We start from the raw sequence: 18702 nt of genomic DNA on the forward strand, positions 1-18702 counted from the left end.
ATACCAAACTATTAAAGGACAATGTCTGCAGTAGCTAATATTAGGGCCTCTCACAGAATGATACCAAACTATTAAAGGACAATGTCTGCAGTAGCTAATATTAGGGCCTCACACAGAATGATACCAAAGTATTAAAGGATAATGTCTGCTGTAGCCAATATTTGGGCCTCTCACAAAATCATACCAAACTATTAAAGGACAATGTCTGCAGTAGCTAATATTAGGGCCTCTCACAGAATGATACCAAAGTATTAAAGGATAATGTCTGCTGTAGCCAATATTAGGGCCTCTGACAGAATGATACCAAACTATGACAAGACAATGTCTGCTGTAGCCAATATTATGGCCTCACACAGAATGATACCAAACTATTAAAGGTCAATATCTGCTGTAGCCAATATTATGGCCTCACACAGAATGATACCAAACTATGAAAGGGCAATGTCTGCTGTAGCCAATATTATGGCCTCACACAGAATGATACCAAACTATGACAAGACAATGTCTACTGTAGCCAATATTATGGCCTCACACAGAATGATACCAAACTATGAAAGGGCAATGTCTGCTGTAGCCAATATTATGGCCTCACACAGAATGATACCAAACTATGAAAGGGCAATGTCTGCTGTAGCCAATATTATGGCCTCACACAGAATGATACCAAACTATGAAAGGGCAATGTCTGCTGTAGCCAATATTATGGCCTCACACAGAATGATACCAAACTATGAAAGGGCAATGTCTACTGTAGCCAATATTATGGCCTCACACAGAATGATACCAAACTATGAAAGGGCAATGTCTACTGTAGCCAATATTATGGCCTCACACAGAATGATACCAAACTATTAAAGGTCAATATCTAATGTAGCCAATATTATGGCCTCACACAGAATGATACCAAACTATGAAAGGGCAATGTCTACTGTAGCCAATATTATGGCCTCACACAAAATGATACCAAACAATTAAAGGACAATGTCTGCTGTAGCCAATATTAGGGCTTCTCACAGAATGATACCAAACTATGAAATTACACTGTCTGCTGTAGCTGATATTTGGGCATTTTAAACTACTTAAGGACTATGTCTAATGTAGTCAATAATCGGGCCTCTGATAAAATGATACCAAACTATTAAAAGGCAATTTAAAGGTATATATTCATCGGACTATGAATACAACTGAATGTATATATTCATATAAATACATTGAATGAATACATTAAATGGAATATGAATACATTTGAAGGGTTTATATTTATTGGAATATGAATACATTTGAAGGGTTTATATTTATTGGAATATGAATATGTTTGAAGGGTTTATATTTATTTGAATATGAATACATTTGAAGGGTTTATATTTATCCAAACATGAATACATTTGGAGGGATATACCTTCATCAAAGGAATGGCAACAGCAGAGTAAATGTTGAAGTGTTGAGGAGTATTCCCTGTGCATGTAGATCGTATGAGAATCATATGAAGTATGAGGAAACCCAACAAGAGCACTGCACCGTGGATGCAAGGGCTCATCCGTTGTTTTTCAGTCTTAAAAGAGACATAACTCAAGCAAGAGCTATTGGGACTGATGTATATGTGCATCTTACAACATGTGTATCAAGTTTTATAAGAATATCTTAAGCATTTTTAAGTAATGGCCCAGGTTAAAGATAGTGTATGGTGCTGCTGCTGCCAACAACAAAGCCAAGGATTTGAGAATATCTCTTTTTCTTCCTAAATTAACATGCTAAAAATGGGCATTTTTTGAATGCCAACTCTAAAATCTGAATAACAATATTGATTTAACAGCATTGAGATAAATAATGTAAGACAATTTTGTACAAAAAGGGAGGGGGAGGCTATATTTAACTCCCTTATCAAATTAGTTACTCAAATTACAGAAAGTAAATAATTGATATGACACCACACTATCCTTATATAAATATTCATAACTGTTTAACTTAAAATGTAGATATTTATTAGTCATATGTTAACCCTGGACAAAGAAATAAAGACTAGTTATGTTTACTTGCTTTCGTTGATAAGTGTATATTTGTTTGTCAAACAAAGGAGGTCGTCATAATCTGATTAAAAGAATCATATCTATAAGTGCAAACATTAAACATAAAACACCATTCCCTTTTAATTTAAGAACAAAATTAAATAATATAATTCAAACATATTATAGCTCAGACTTTTAGACTGACCCCAACTTCTCTAAAACCTTAAACATTACAAGTTTAAAAATAATATTTCATCAAGCTGAATAACTTACTTAAAGTAGACTTGACAAATAACAAATAGTTTATTGCAATAATCATCAAGATAACTTTCTTTGAAAGTTCAAAAATTACATAAGTAATGTAGAATCTAATATCAAGAGAATATTTAAATATAGCAATAAATCATGTCATAGCCAAAAAGCAAATGGATTATTCTTGGGGATGTCTAGATATTCAAATACTTATTGTTATTTTTGGACACCACAAGTCTGCCTCCAAAACATGGGCTTGTAGGGGCATTCTTGCTTTATCAGGATTTTGCTAAATTTTAATAGCAGTGGTTGATCTGGTTTAAGGACACTCTCAACAGTATAAAGATGGCTCAAAGGCTCCTTGTAGGGTGGACACTGCTTGGGTATGCTTTATCACCTGTATTAGTATGAGTTCTTCAGTTATTTATTTCTTTTACCCTCTTATTACCATAGCCTTTAGCTTTTTGAAAATTTGCTCAATCCAAGTGTTGTGAGTGGTGCTTACATAGTGATACCCTGATTCTGTTTGTAGATTATATTACTTGCAACATTTAATAATAACCATTTATGCTAAAGAGTGGTACTTTGCAGACACAGGTGTGGTTGGCCATGGGGACAACAGGACCACCTCCACCCACTATGAGAATGGGCTTCTCCTCAGATCCTTGTGTGACCACCACACCAACCACATAGACCATGTTGTCACTAATGTCTAACATCCAGGACCTATCAGCAACCTGTAACTATGAGAATTAGAACAGGGAACACAGGACATGAAACATTTTAAGTAATTTCCAAACTTAAGTCATTTTCTTAAGTATAGTATCTCTCTAATCATATAAGAAAATGGCTAAATAATTTCTGAATTCCTTTATTGTCATTGCCTTTATTAAAAATACATAATTTTATGTTAAAAACACTTATATCATTCTTTAAATTTGATTTTGATTTTTTTTAAATTGACTTAAGTGAAGAAATGAGTTAAGATGTTTAATGAATACCGGCCCAGGGCATCAGATATCTATGTTTGACCACACTACCATCCTCTTGGGACCAAGGTGTCACCAAATGTCAAGCCGCAAGGAAACCTTCAACTTTGAGAGCAGGCTTCATCTTAGGTCCATGATCAGCCACCATGCAACACCAGAGATCATAGTGTTACGAATGGCTTACCGCCATACTGATAAACTTAAAACTTTGAGAAATGGCCACTTCTCAAGTTTCATGTAAGACTTCCAGACCAACCAATTTTACTATGGTATCACAAGGAGCTATAGTAAACCTCTTATTTTGAAACAGGCTCTTGCTTGTATTATATATGTTTGACCACCTCATCATAAACATAGACTCAAAGGCATAACTGGCATCAGACCATCTGAACCAGTAACAAAAAATTCCACTTACAGGATTGGCTTCATCATATCTGAAAGTATATCAACCAACTCAACATTAAGGAAAAGGGGTCACATAATGTTTGACCACACCTGAGCCTATTGAAATCTCCAACTATGTGAAAAAGTTTATTCCATGAGCCTTATATGGTCAGCAATAGAACAAAGTACCAAAACAATTGACCACACACAGCAGTATTATTTCACCATCGAGTTCTAGTTCAATTGGGGTGACCACCTAGACTGACCAGCAACTTCAAGAGCAGGGACTGTTGTAGTCGACTAAATCCCTCATTGGGCATTATGCATTCAGTGCAATGTTAATGGTTGTGTACAAGCTGCTTAGTAGCAAAGCAAGAGTGGAGACTTCTCATTTCAAGCTGCACTCTCACAGATTTACCATTTTTACAACTTTTTTTATATTTTGTCTATGAAAGAGCAAATTTTTGCGTAAATATCTGCAATTAAGTGATATAAGACAACTGACAAAAAATCAGATCGCAGATTTTCATATTTCCATTCGAAAATTAATGTTTTATGGCTTAAACCGTTACTTACAGTTTAAGAAAAATGCATATAACAATATTTTTTTAACTTAAATATAAAAATCTGCAGTCTTATATCACTGGTTTCCATGGATTTTCCCAAAAATTTGCTCGTTCCAAGACAAAAAAAAAAAGTTGTCAAAATGTCCAATCTGTGATAGTGCAGCTTTAAATGAAGGCAGTCAAAACATATGAATTTAAATGGATGCATATTGATAATAGAACAACAAGATGCCATTCACATGACATTCTCTTTCAGCTGGGAGTTACATAATATGACTGATCCAGTACCCAAATCAGAATCAGTAGATTGATTCTCAGCCAATAGCTTGTATCATGTGAGAGGAAGCCAGACAACAATAATAGGACTGATGTGGGAATAACCTCTTAAATTGCAGAGTTTCCGAATAATAAACCCAAAATAAAACACTGAAGATCACAATTCAGAGGACAAAAATATGCATCCATATTAAATTAAATGACACAAGAGTGTAATGATATTTAACCGTGCAAAACTGTCCTGTTTCAATTTCAGTTCTTTCAGTATTACAGATAATAAATAGCTCAATTATTGACCTTGATTTAAAATATTGTTTCCATATGCTTATTGACAGTATTAAGCATTTTTTAAAAACAGTAGGATTAGTACAAAAATGTTTAACATCAGGTTAAAGACTTCAAACAGAAATAACATCTTATGTTTTGTTTACATTCAAATTTGTTTTTTGATATTTGTTTATATGAAATCCTGTTGAGCTCATTACTTTAAAAAGTTAAATATAATGCATATTACATCTTCATATGAAAACATGTAACTATACGAATAAAGTATATTTTATCATTGATTTTCATTGTTTGCGTTCATGCCATCTATTTGTACGGCTTCCCAGGCAGGGGATGTTGGTCTGGTCACCAATCTTCGATTCCAAGGGCCTGGTTCAATAAGGTACCTGAGTCGTAAAACTGCGATGCTTAAGAATACTATGGTACCCTCAAAAAGTTATGGACATAATCAATGCAATAAATGTCCTCACAATCCTTTTATTGAACCAGAGATACAGCCTCTGAAAATGGAGTTATTCATAGAAGGTTTCAGTTTTAAGCCTTACAATCTGTACTGAAAAGGGGCCCAGGGGATTTTGATATTAGACCAGGGGATTTTTACCCAGCAAAATTGAACACAATAATGTCATACAAATAGACCAAATACAGAATAGCTACTGATATTCATTTATTTATTGGTCTTGTATAGTAGTATTTCATACAAGATTATAAATATCTTCCATGGCCACTCATGTAAGATAGGTTCATCCCAAATCAAGCATAGGGTGTTTTGCAAACATCCTCCGCATGGGTTGGTATGAACCTATCTTACATAAGCAGCCAATGTAGATGATGTAGATAAGAAAATATCTTATGGTTGTCGACTCTTGAAACAATAAGCAACATCATGTGATAACAATTATTATTATACTGTACGTAAAACTGAAGCTAAACTTCTGTAAAAGGAATAACTCTTTCGAGGGATTTCGTACTGAACATTATAATGTTCACAATGTTGTACAAGATCAAGAACTCATTTTATGTTGTTTCTATTCTGTGAATAAATACAGAGATCCTCAAGAAACACAAGCAGTATATATGTGTTGAGACAGTCCTCATACATGGCCACTAAACGCCAGCTCCACCAATTCTTTGTTGCAAAGAAAATGAGCTGTCAACACTTCCGTGTAATAAAGATAAGAACAAGCACCCCATGGAAGGCCAACAGGCAATGGTAAAAATATTCTGGTCCTTGCAAATATAAATGTTGCGTATAGTACTTGTGCCGGAACACAACATAAGTTATAAGCACTTCTTAAAAAGGAAATATGCACGTAATAATAACACCACTAGCACTGTCACTGGCTTTTCACTGATCACTTAGTTGTATAAAATGATCCTGAAGTGCCGAAGAATAAATACTGCTCTTTGCAAAAAGACTGAGCAAATCTCTTACTGAGCAAATCTCTTACTGAGCAAATCTCTTACTGAGCAAATCTCTTACTGAGCAAATCATACTTGTCTAGTCATACAAAAAAGCACAATGTCCTTGTCAATTTTTACCAACCTAAAAGTGGCTTTGAAAGTTTTTAGTACTTTGAAAGGTTTGTTTGTCATTGTGCCATTCTTGTGAGTCTTTTTGATGTGAAACCAATGCAAACTGGACAAGCAGAAATTTTTCTGCACGAGTTATGAGCCCGCCTCTTCAGTAGTTAGTTCTGTTTATACATCAAAATTAACTTGAAGGGCTGGGGTAGACTTAAAGCCTACTCTTTCAATGCTTCAAAAAATTCTTGAAGTTCATTTGCAAGCAGAAGTAACTAAACCAAAGAATAAATAACCACTGTGGAAAGGTATGGTCCAATTGCTGAATCAGCCCATTGGCTTGATATCCCTAGTACTGGCTAAAATCCTTCCAGCGTCACAAATATTGAGCCAAGCAGCAGTGCTTACATAGAGTTAAAAGTAGTCATCCAAATTAAGTTTGAGCCAACAAGGAAATCAAGGTTAGCGATATGGAGCCAAAGGATTTCGACTGTACATACATTCTGGAGGAAAGAGGCACAAAATACATCTTAAGTGTCAAGAACTGGTCATACAACATGATGGTCTTGGAACTAATTTACAACAAAGGCAGAACAAAAAAAGTAAAATTACTAAATCCTTTTCTAAATGACCTTGACCTTTCAGGAGCTATGAAAAATCACTCTGCAAAAGCATTAGTCAGAGTTTCCTTTTATTTTTATTCATTGTTTATGCATGCCTGAAAAAATGGTACTTTTTTTATTAGAAATTCTATATATTCATAATCATGTAAAATAAATGATATCATATGGGTTTTATTTTTATAATATTCTTAAAGTGGCACACCTTTATTTTTTGATATACAAAATATAAGTACATGTACCTTGTTTACCAAATCTCAAAATTTGCTGCCGATGATTGTGTAAAATGAATATTTCTGTCTTGGGGGATATGTTTTGGAAAAAAAATAATAATAGAATAATATTAATTTGCAGAACTGGGATTTGTTCCAACAATTATAAGCTAATCCAGGTCTCTAACTGTTTTGACATTGCCAGCATTTGATAAAATTGATGGAAACAGTTTTATTGGATAAAATCCAGAGAAAAGACTTCAGTGAGCTATGTTAAAAACATTTCTTATTCAAACAAATGAACCAGTATTGCCTGAGGCATGACAGCAGATAGAAAGATTAAATAATAAGAATCCCTTTGAGTCAGAAGAACTCTCAACAAAAAAACTCAGACCATTCTAAATGCAGTTAGTGAAAACACGATGGTGGCAAGACTGCCAGTTGAAGATAAAATTCCAAAAATATGTTTTTTTCATTGCTGATTAAATCTTATAAACACCTTTGTACAGAATATAATCATTTGCATGGTTTCAAAACTCCACAAACAAGCTGGCTCTCAATTATTTCTTGGATAAGAATATCTCTAAAGGGTAAGGTGGAGTAGCATTATAGGTGCCTGCCTTAGTCATGATAGACTGTGCGCATCTAATGGCTTTTTATTTTGGAATTATGGTAAATATTTAAAAAAAAAAATTAACCAGTTTTAAAACTGACTTGACCTGTACACCACAACATTTGCAAAATCGAGCCTAGTGCACCAAACAGCAAATGAAGTTCGAAGATTGGTTACCAGACAAACATTTGCTTGCTCCACAATAGAATGCTTTGTCTTAGAAATTAATACAAAAACAAGAGGGCCCTGAAGGCCCTGTATCGCTCACCTGATCCAATTCAAGTGTGAAATAAGTGTTTTCAGGGAGAGGGCAATTTTGACAGGGGGAGGGAATCATGGATGATTTTTTTAATATCACAGATGACCCAGTTGCAAACCTTACCTTGCTGTAATAAGTACATTCTGACCAAGTTTCATATAGATAAAGTAGAAAATATGGCCTCAACAGTGTTTTAACAATGTTTTCTATGATTTGACTTTGTGACCTAGTTTTTGAACTCAGGTTACCCAGTTTCAAACTTGACATAGACTTCATAAACACAAACATTCTGACATAGTTTCATGGTGATCAAAGAGAGAATGTAACCTCTACAGTGTTTACAAAGCCTTTCTATGATTTGACCTAATGGCCTGGTTTTTGACCTCTGGTTACCTAGTTTCAAACTCTACCTAAAGATCATCAAGAATGACATTCTGATCAAGTTCCATGAACATATGGTCATAAATGTGGCCTCTAGAGTGTTAACATGCTTTTCCTATTATTTGACCTGGTAACCTAGTTTCGAGCGCACATGACCCAGATTCGAGCTTGGCCTCGAGCTAATCAATATAAACATTCTGACTAAGTTTCATGAACATACAGTCATAATTGTGACCTCTAGAGTGCTAATAAGCTTTTCCTATGATTTGACCTAATGACCTAGTTTTTGACCACACATGACCCAAATTCAAACTTGACTTAGAGATTATTAATATAAACATTCTGACCAACTTTCATGAAGATACAGTTATAAATGTGACCTCTAGAGTGTTAACAAGCTTTTCCATAAATTTGACCTGGTGACCTGGTTTTTGACCGCACATGACCCACATTCGAACTTGGCCTAGAGCTAATCGATATAAGCATTCTGACTAAGTTTCATGAACATACAGTCAAATATGTGACCTCTAGAGTGATAACAAGCTTTTCCTATGATTTGTCCTAATGACCTAGTTTTTGACCGCACATGACCCAGATTTATACTTGACTTAGAGATTATTAATATAAACATTCTGATTAACTGTCATAAAGAAACATTTATAAATGTGACCTCTAGATTGTTAACAAGCTTTTCCTTAAATTTGACCTGGTGACCTAGTTTTTGACTGCACATTACCAAGATTCGAACTTGACCTAGAGATTATTAATATTAACATTCTGACCAAATTTCCTGAAGATACAGTCATAAATGTGACCTCTATAGTGTTAACAAGCTTTTCCTTTTATTTGACCTGGTGACCTAGTTTTTAACCCCAGATGCCCCAATATCGAACTCGTCCAAGATTTTATTGAGGGTAAAATTCTGACCAAGTTTCATTAAGATTGTTCCCAAATTGTGACCTATAGAGTGTTAACAGGCAAATTGTTGACAACAGACGACAGACGACGATGGCGGACGACTACAACGGACGACAGACACAGGGCGATCACAATAGCTCACCTTGAGCACTTCGTGCTCAGGTTAGCTAATGATATAACATGTGCTTGTCAAAGGCAACCAAAACACATGTCAAATTAAAATAGAAATGCTGCAATGCAAAGAAACCAGGTTTTCAAAATTGACAGAGGAACTTTTGTTGTGAAATTCAGTCTCAACTGTTTTTTCTTCTATTTTTAGTAACAATGACCTTAACCCTTAATAAGTTGCCTCAAATGCAATCCCATGGAAGTCCTCCATAACTTAATCCTACATACCAAGTTTGATCACAATATGTCAACCCTAACTAAAGTAATTCAGTTTCAAATGTTTAAAATGTTTTTTTTTCTATTTTTAGTAAGGCCTTGACCTTGACCTTAGGGGCTCCAAAGCAACCCCATTAAAGGCCTCCATAAACTCTTCCTTTGTACAAAGTTTGGACACAATATGTCAAACCTTAACCTAAAATTATTCGGTACCTTAGGTGAGATGAGGCTAACAGCCTGAAACAACTATAAACGTCATTCTAATAAGAAGGCTCCACTATGTGAAAATGTAAAAAAAAATCAAGGCCCATGATTTGCATTTAGGGTTTATATGGAGTTATGTAACCTTATTGTGTGTTGACTACTGTGGAAAGTATGAAGGCCATTGAATGAACAATATTTCAGATCTGAGTAAAAACCAAAGTTGCCCAAAAACTTTTTAAGTTGATCAAGGGCCATAATTTGTATTGAGGATACTGTGAAATCATTAATGTTCGTGCAGCAAATGACGGTTATAAGCACGTGTTTAAACGTGTGCTGTTAATGAAAATCTCCAAGTTTACAAGATGTGCGTGATGAGTGTCCATACTCGATTTTTTTATTTAATAAAATAATTAATCGATTACTAGTATATTGAAGGTTACTAAGCACCGAACGTGACAATATACGCACCTTTTCGATGTTTTCACAGTTTGCAAAATTCTTAATTGGCATTCAATGGCTTCCCCTATCTGTATTTATGATCAGGGTACATCTTCTTTTATTACCTTTATTCCCAATTAAATCGATAAGTGACATGGGTATATGCACTAATTGGCATGTCGTACCTTATTAGCGAGTGTCATAAACCGAGTGACGTAGAAGACGGAAATCACGGACCAGCCCGTGGATATTATGGAGACGATCTAAGACGATCGCATCTTCGATTATTTTTTTCAAAAATGAAAATCCACGAATTCAAGTACCCACGAAATTGTATTTTTTCGGCAAACCATGAAATTTCATGCCCACGAACATTAATGATTTCACAGTCATATGCAGTTATCAAACGTATTGTGTGATAGTGTCACGTAACTGTGTATGTAATTGTAAGATGGTCATCAATAATGTGCGAAGTATTAAGTCAATTCAATGAAGGGTATAGAAGTTATTGGTAAAAGTCCCAACTTAAAGACCTAAAACTTGAACCAGGCATAATATGCCCATAATCTTTTACCTCTATAGCTCCTAAGTCAATCAGTGGCCATACTTTGTATTTAGGATAATAACCTGTTGAGATTAGCATGAACTATTCATGAATGACAATTTGGACAAATCAAGTTCATGAACTCCCACTTAGTTCATGAACTTGATTTGTCCAAATTGTCATTCATGAATAGTTCATGAACTAAGATCATGAATAGTTCATGAACTAAGATCATAAATAGTTCATGAACTCAGTTCATGTTATTCTCAACAGGGTGATGATTTCATTATTACAACATGTCAATTTATAACAGATTTCACATTTTAACACACATAACACTATTAGTAAGGTCCCTTTATATTGCTTTATTCAGTCCTTGACATTCACAATTAGTCTCTGAAGACTGCAGTTCGTTTCCTTAATACATTTGATGACAAAGATGATTCGACCATGACGTTTTCTTAACTGTTGAGGCTTATGTCTGAGACTTTGACATCCATCTTCCAACCTGAAAAATATTTCTAATATTATTTTTTACTGCAAAAAATTGCCAATAACTTAAGGTGAGTTGGTTATTAAATCAGTGCGAATTTCAATGTTACAGGTATATTAATTAATGATCGCTTACTGTATTCTTTCGAACCAAAAAGCTAATTTTTATTGAGAGTCTGATTTTTTTTAAAAGATTCCTATTCCTGTCTGTCACCCCCCACTCCAAAATGTTTTATTTGATGAATAATGGTAACTGCATAAAAAAGATAGGGAAAAATAACCAAACTATACACAATAATCATGTTTAATTTTATTGAATTTGATTTTGTCATGGACACTACATTCATAGGGTGTCGCCTTTGTGCATTGCAAATAAATTCCACACATATGCCATATTTGTTTTTAAATCAGGATGAGAATCTTTTAATGTGCTTTAAAAAAACGTCAACTTACAGAGGGATTTGGCAATTTATGGCTTAGAATGTTTTTCTCATTCTCTGTTTAATGAGATCTCCTTCACAGTAGTCTAGTTGATTCTTGTGTGGACTGACGATTTGTTTTTGCAAGCTCCTATAGACTGGCTAAAATAGACGAAACAACACTTCAGTTTATTTGGCTAAACAGGTTAACAAGAATGTGAAAATAAAAGACAAACATGGCTCGTTAACTTAGCATCAAGTTTCTGAATAGACAGATTTATTAATTGGCAACACAGGATAAGTGATTTGAGATCATGAAAAATGTGAGGTTATGGTTACAATAATGAAAATAATAACTATCATAAGCTATGAAAGATAAATGACAATTGTTCCTACTTCTAGACAAAAACTAGCTTAACAGAAGTTTCATTAACAATTACATTAAGAAACATATATAATAGTTGTTAAAAAATATATAACAATGAAGAATTAGCTGTATGCTACTCAAAAACACTCGCTAAACTGTGTTTCTACAATAACGTATTTCGTACATTTGTCACGAAAACATATTATAAAGAACATATTTGCTCACAACTTTTAAATGTTATAATGTTTTTTTAAACAATAATAATTATAAGTGTAAAAGATAGTTATGAAAGTTATTGAATAACACTAATTACTTTGTTTTAACTTACCTAAAATCAAAGAAATAACACTTAATTTATTTGGCGCATTGTCGAACACGGCTGAAGTTCGAAATAACCTCCGCCAGTGAAGAGCGTCCTTTAAAATGCGTAACCGTAAAAGAATAAGACTATTTTGTTAATATTTGTGAGGCAATCGATAACAGGTTGTCAAATTAATTGCAATATTTTCACATTCATAGAGATCATAATCCTTTCAATTTTATTTTAATTTCTTTTATAATTAATAAAAAGATGTAAGCGATCCGTAAGCGATACTGGAAATGGGTGAAAAAAAACAACACTGGACATCGGATTGTGTCATTTTCAATGGTTGTAGAGTCGTTTTTAGTTTAGTGAACCTGTAAACAATATACCTTAAACCTGTTTGACAACTAATTAACCAGTGCTGGCAAAGATGTTTTGTAAATAAAAGTATTTAAGCAAATAGGGCAATTCAGGATATCTCTATATATTGCGTCAACCATCAAATTCGGACAGCCACGAATACGTGTTCAATTAGACCATCAGCATGTTTTTCCTGGATTAAGTTAATACTGTACCCTCAATGGTCTTCAATTCTATTAGTTAAAGTGTTATTTTTTATAACACTGTCTAATAGTGAGATCAATACCTGCTCCCATTGTGATTATCTCTATCTTGGACGATCTGATAAAAAAGCAGGTAATAATATTTAATTGTTTATTTAAACAAATGTTTCAAACCTGCAATTTGCTGGATTTTTTATGCCAGTTGATAGATACGCATGGAAACCCCACGCATTTATAGGTTATTGCCCTTGAATTATCCTAAATGGCTTTTTAAGTCTTAAGTTTTCATCCGATCTTCACCAAACACAGTCACCATTTTCTCATTTCTCAACAGCCTGCCTTTTGCTGCCGCACCCTTCTGCTGGTCGTCTCATCTTTTGAATGGTTAAACAAAATTTCATTAAACTTCAATGATTCAAGTTCATGAACTTAGGTTCATGAACAGTTTCATGGACTTATGTTTTGATGAATAAGGTTCGTGAATCTCTTGATGAACTTGATGAACAGTTCATGAAAAATTCATCAACTTTGGTTCATGAACTGTTGATGAACTATGTTGATGCATTTTTTCAAGAACTTGATGGACAGTTCATGAACATTTATGAATGTTCATGAAAAGTTCATCAGTTCATGAACAGATTCTCAACAGGATTGGACCTCATATTCTGATGATCCTGAACAACTTTGTGAAGTATTAAGTGAATTGAATGAAGGGTATTGGAGTAACTTTTATAAGGAGAGTTCTCTGTCACAACATATAGTGAACTCAAGAGGTTGTTCCCTCAAAGGTCTATGTGGGATTCTTCGAACACTACTGATAATTCAAGGAAGTCTTTGTTCACCGTTTCTCAACTTTGCATATTATTGTAACAACATATTTTAAGACGTTTCCAAAAGGTATGTATAAAAGCAATAGGTGTCAATTGATAAACAATTCATCTTTGAATTTTGAAGGGATTACAGAAAGATTAAGCAGGAAGGATTTAATATTAGAACAAAGGTGTAGTTAAGATAAAATGAAGCCAAATATGAACCTACAAGATTATTACAAACTGTCATAAATTATTCAACAAACATCTTAATAAAAACAGTCTAGAGACAGATTATTATATATTCAATTATAAAATATACATGTTGCCTTTTAACAACATGGCCAAAGGTAAGCACTATTTTGTAAATCAGTTCTTAAGAGTGTTCTGGCAAAGATACATCATAAAATAACAATTTTAAACGCCTGGAACTTGCCCTAAACTGTAAACCAGATGCCAACTCTGACGCGGATGCCAGGGCAAGTAATATAGCCTCCTTTTTCTTTGAATAGTCAAGCAATATTTAAATTGCTAAACTATAACAGACCAATAACACTTTTCATGAAAACCAAGATTTTTATGTTGTCAACATTCGAGCTCTAGCAAGATATGCAATTTGTAGAGATCATATTTTGATTTTTGTTCAGAACAAAGCAAATCCTATGTGGAACTACATTCCCTGATTTTACTGGTATAAACCTCTGAAAAGTAAAAATATGAGACCATACTCAACAGTTATGTCCATTTTCAACCCCAGCCATAACAATGGAAGACCAATTGAAGCAATTTCAAAGCATTACAAATGTTCTGTGCTGCCAATGATTGCCGTCATGTGTGTGTGTGGGGGGGATTACTTCAGGTAAGAACCAGGTGTGCTATCTACTGCACTAACCAGGCAAACACAACTCAAAAACACCATATAATCATCACAAACCATGAAGTTCTTAGGAATCTACAACTGAATACCTTTGGAAAAAGTTCAATAATGAAAAAACAATTGTATTTTATATTCTCTTACAGTGATTGGAATTTTCAGGCCATCATGGAGGCAGTTCATTTGCAGGGTACTAAATCCCCGGGGACCCAAAACATCTTAAGTTACTTTTAACAGGAGCTCAGTAAACTACTTTTATATAGATATTCATGATCAACTACTTTTTGTTATGTAAAATCAAGTATAAGGAAATTATTTATGATAATGAAATAAGGGTCTAATAAACCTGTTATCCCAGGCCTTCACATCTAATTATAGTCACTTACAGTTTTTTGTACACATAACAACAGCTAGCTAGCTGGCCCCAATTTCTCAAAACTTCTTAACCTTCATAGGCTTAAGAAGCTTTTTTCACTAAGTATACATACTCAAATTTTGAATGACAAATGGTTTATTGCGATTATAATAATGACAACTCCTATCTTCAGTAAAAAAACTCTTAAAGAAGTAAATATAATGCAAATTATTTAATGTCAAAAATAGCAAACTTTGCTAAATCCTGTTATATTTAGGGACTTATGAAGTTTTGAGATATTGGGCACTAAATACCTCAGCTCCCAGAATCAGCTTTTAACTCAATTCTGATTTGGTAGGAAATGTCTCCCACCAGATGTGATATTTACTGATTACTGGAAACATTATTCTACAGCTTTTCAATAAATCATTACTGTTTTGGAGCATTATTAGAGCATTGTATATGTAATTATAATGTATTCAATATTATTGCACAGGTCTGTGTATCTTAAATAAGGTGAAATACTTCCAAGGTGCATTAAACAACTTCCATCCCTGCCTTCGTTCATATTAAGTTTGTTTATCTGATTTTCAAGAAAAAACATGCTTATAAGACATTAATAAAATTAAAGAGAAACTCTATACAAAAGGAAATGAACTTTTTGTTCAATGTTACCGACAGTGCTACAATTAAGTTTATTTGACATGCAAATCTCACATTTTTTTAACAATAACAGTCACTTTCAATTATCTAGGATATTCAAAAATAAGACGTTAAAAAAATGCTGCAATTTCAGGAAGATTTTTTTAACAAAATGTTGACTTGCAAATGAAATATGCAGAATTCTGTAATTATTGGGAAGGGAATAGCAAAACAAGCTTTCGGATATAATTGATTCGTGAATTTTCATTTTTCCTTAAATCTAGGCTGTGGCAACGAACGGAGAAGACTAACTTCAGACTAAAAGAATATTGCATTTGAATATCTCAAGCATTTTAGTACTGTCTTTCTTGAAGGCTTACATTTGAACGTGACAAAGGACAGGGTGAAGGTCAGGGATTAATTATAGTGTAGAGCAGTATTAAGTTTATGAAGAGCACAAAGAATGATGGAATTACATTTTGGCATCTAATACTGGTCGGTGCTAATATCCAAACTTTGAATAGTTTGTCTTCGATGAGAAGGTGTGTCAAGGTCAAGTTCAATTAGCACTAAAGACTAGAAATATCACTGTTAATTGCCTTATTTCTTATAAATGTTTATTTCTTTATCAACCTTTTTTTATGATTTTGAGACAAACCTTTTCTTTTCTACATGGTTGAAACAAGAGGGCATGGCCCTATATCACTCACCTGATTGGATAAAGGTTTCTAAAGATATTGATCGGGCATCATACTGGACGCCTTACATTCCTACGCCACAGGTGAAACTATGATACACTCCGTTTTTTCAAACAGGCTTATAAGAACATGAAAGAAAATGTACTTAGTTTAAAACGTTAGAACGGGCCATAACTCCAACAATATTTTAGTAATAAAGTGACAACTAGCCTGCCGGCCATGTTTTTTATTAATAATAATGGGGTGAAGGAATTCGATCTGTAGTCACCTAAGGAACATTTCTGTAAAATTATTTTGAAATAAGGTCAATGGTTTCTGAAAAGAAGATTTAAAATAACTTCCATATAGACATTTAGTGGTTAAACTAGCCTCACCCCTGGCAACCATGGTTTTTATGAATCAACACTGGGTAAAGGATTTGATATAAGGTCAGGTAAGAAACATTTCAGTTAAAATAATCCTCAATTCAGGCCAGCAAATTCTTTTTTTTATGAATCAACATGTGACAGATTCTACTTATCTGATTGAAACCTTAACAACGACCTGTGCATTGTCTGGAAGGTGTCCAGTAAAATGGGTATGGGATAAATGTTCATTGCCATATGCTAACCTTTAACTATCATGCAAAACAGTTTTCTAACAAATGTCTTCTGTCAGCATCAGTTCACTGTTGGATCACATTCGGGGAAAATCAGGACGCTTTCAGGACAGATTTTGAACCATGTGAAAAATACTGATCAAATCAGATTCAAGATTGAAAACATGTTAATTGGGATTAATTTATCTGGAAACGGCTGAATTGGTACGCTTCCTGACCAACATCTAAATGTTGTCGTGATTAAATAAATGTTTTTACAAATTTTAATATAAAGTTTGTATTGCCGTCCACGTTTCACAGGATTTTGATCAGACTGTTGACAAATTACAATTGGGAATGGTCCTAAATGTGAGCTATCGTCTGAGTAATTTGGAGTTGAAAAGGGGCATAACTCAATAATTATTTAAGCCATTTAAGTTATGATGCTGGAGATATAAGAGCATACCAGTTACATTTGAATATCTTGCCATGGTTCAAATATTTGCAGGCCGACACCAATGGCATCCTTAGACTATTGCAATACCTCAACACTTATTGTTTTCCTTAAAACAACAAACAAACTACTAGAAATGTCCTCACATATGTTGAGATGTTGTCTTACAATACAAAAAAAAACAATATTGAATAAGCACACACTGTTTCCAAACACAATAATCTAAAGCTTCATGGCATACAATATAAAATTGATGTATGGTGAAAACAAGCTGAACGGACTATTTTCATGAATAATGTAATTGCAAAGAAACAAGAGCTGTCACAGTGAGTGACAAATGTCCCCCAAGTGCTATACAGTTAAATGGATTATGCTATGATTTAAATTCCTACATTCAGTAAGTGCTAAAATAGAATATAAATGTCAGATTCCATGATGGTTGACTTGAAGAAGTGTCAGGGACTGTTGAAGCAAGTGGTTTCGAAACCTGGGTCGTGCACATAACAATTCATCTTTATGTACCAAACACATGTGCCAAGTAATTTTCCCTTTGTTAATGACAATGTAACAACGAGAACACTATCTATTTGCATAAATGCAGTTTCCATTATGCAGTATTTTTTGCTATTTCAGGAATTGGGCCTGGGCCTTTCGGGAAAGAAGCATCATTTTCACTAAAATTGGGAATTCCAAATATCCTAGAACTGTACATAAATGCTTTAAATAGAAGACAGAAAGGATATGATAAAGTTCGTTTCTTAGAGTAAACACCAAATCTTTCACACAAAATTGGTTTTGGGGTTCTATTTTTTAGTAAAAAAATGGACATTTTATTTCCATTTTTGGGAAAAAGGTATAGGATTTCACAATGGGAATTGGTCTGTATATCAGCCCTTCATTGGCAAAAAAACACTGTATAATTAAACTCTATGTGTGATCTTGAACTTTGAAGTAGGTCATGGGTCATGCATGCAACACATAAAGCCCAGAGACAACCAACTACACTTTACCTCTATATATGCAGCATACAATTACAATTAAACTCAAATTGTAACCTTGAAATTTGAGGTAGGGTCATGGGTCTTGCTCTTGAAACAAATCTCCAGTAAGTACTGACTTCATGTACTAATATATTTTAAAATCACTTTGTTGACAAAGTTAAAGCATGGATGGAAGGATGCACAGATGGACGCACATCCGGACAGATGGTGCAATTTTATTATGCCCACCTTCAGAGGCATCAAAATTAAGCAAAGCATATATCGTCTTAAAGACAAATAAGAACATGTTGTA

At 33.9% G+C, this 18702-nt stretch overlaps 2 protein-coding genes across 5 annotated transcripts in view; one reads left to right on the top strand and one right to left on the bottom strand.

The window, feature by feature from the left end:
- The window catches only part of LOC128218077 (FMRFamide receptor-like), a 44819-nt gene extending 39831 nt beyond the window's left edge, over positions 1-4988 (top strand). Inside the window, exon 3 of one of the 2 annotated variants that reach the window (XM_052925609.1) lies at positions 2850-4988. In XM_052925609.1, the coding sequence (XP_052781569.1) occupies positions 2850-2974 (125 nt within the window). In that variant the 3' untranslated portion in view covers positions 2975-4988. The remainder of the gene's footprint in view (positions 1-2849) is intronic. The other variant, XM_052925610.1, reaches the window with a different exon arrangement.
- The window catches only part of LOC128218075 (stabilin-2-like), a 145837-nt gene that overhangs the window by 93619 nt on the left and 33516 nt on the right, over positions 1-18702 (bottom strand). The gene's annotated exons all lie outside the window — the stretch shown is intronic.

The sequence above is a fragment of the Mya arenaria genome, chromosome 14 (genome assembly GCF_026914265.1).
Source record: "Mya arenaria isolate MELC-2E11 chromosome 14, ASM2691426v1".
NCBI lineage: Eukaryota > Metazoa > Mollusca > Bivalvia > Myida > Myidae > Mya > Mya arenaria.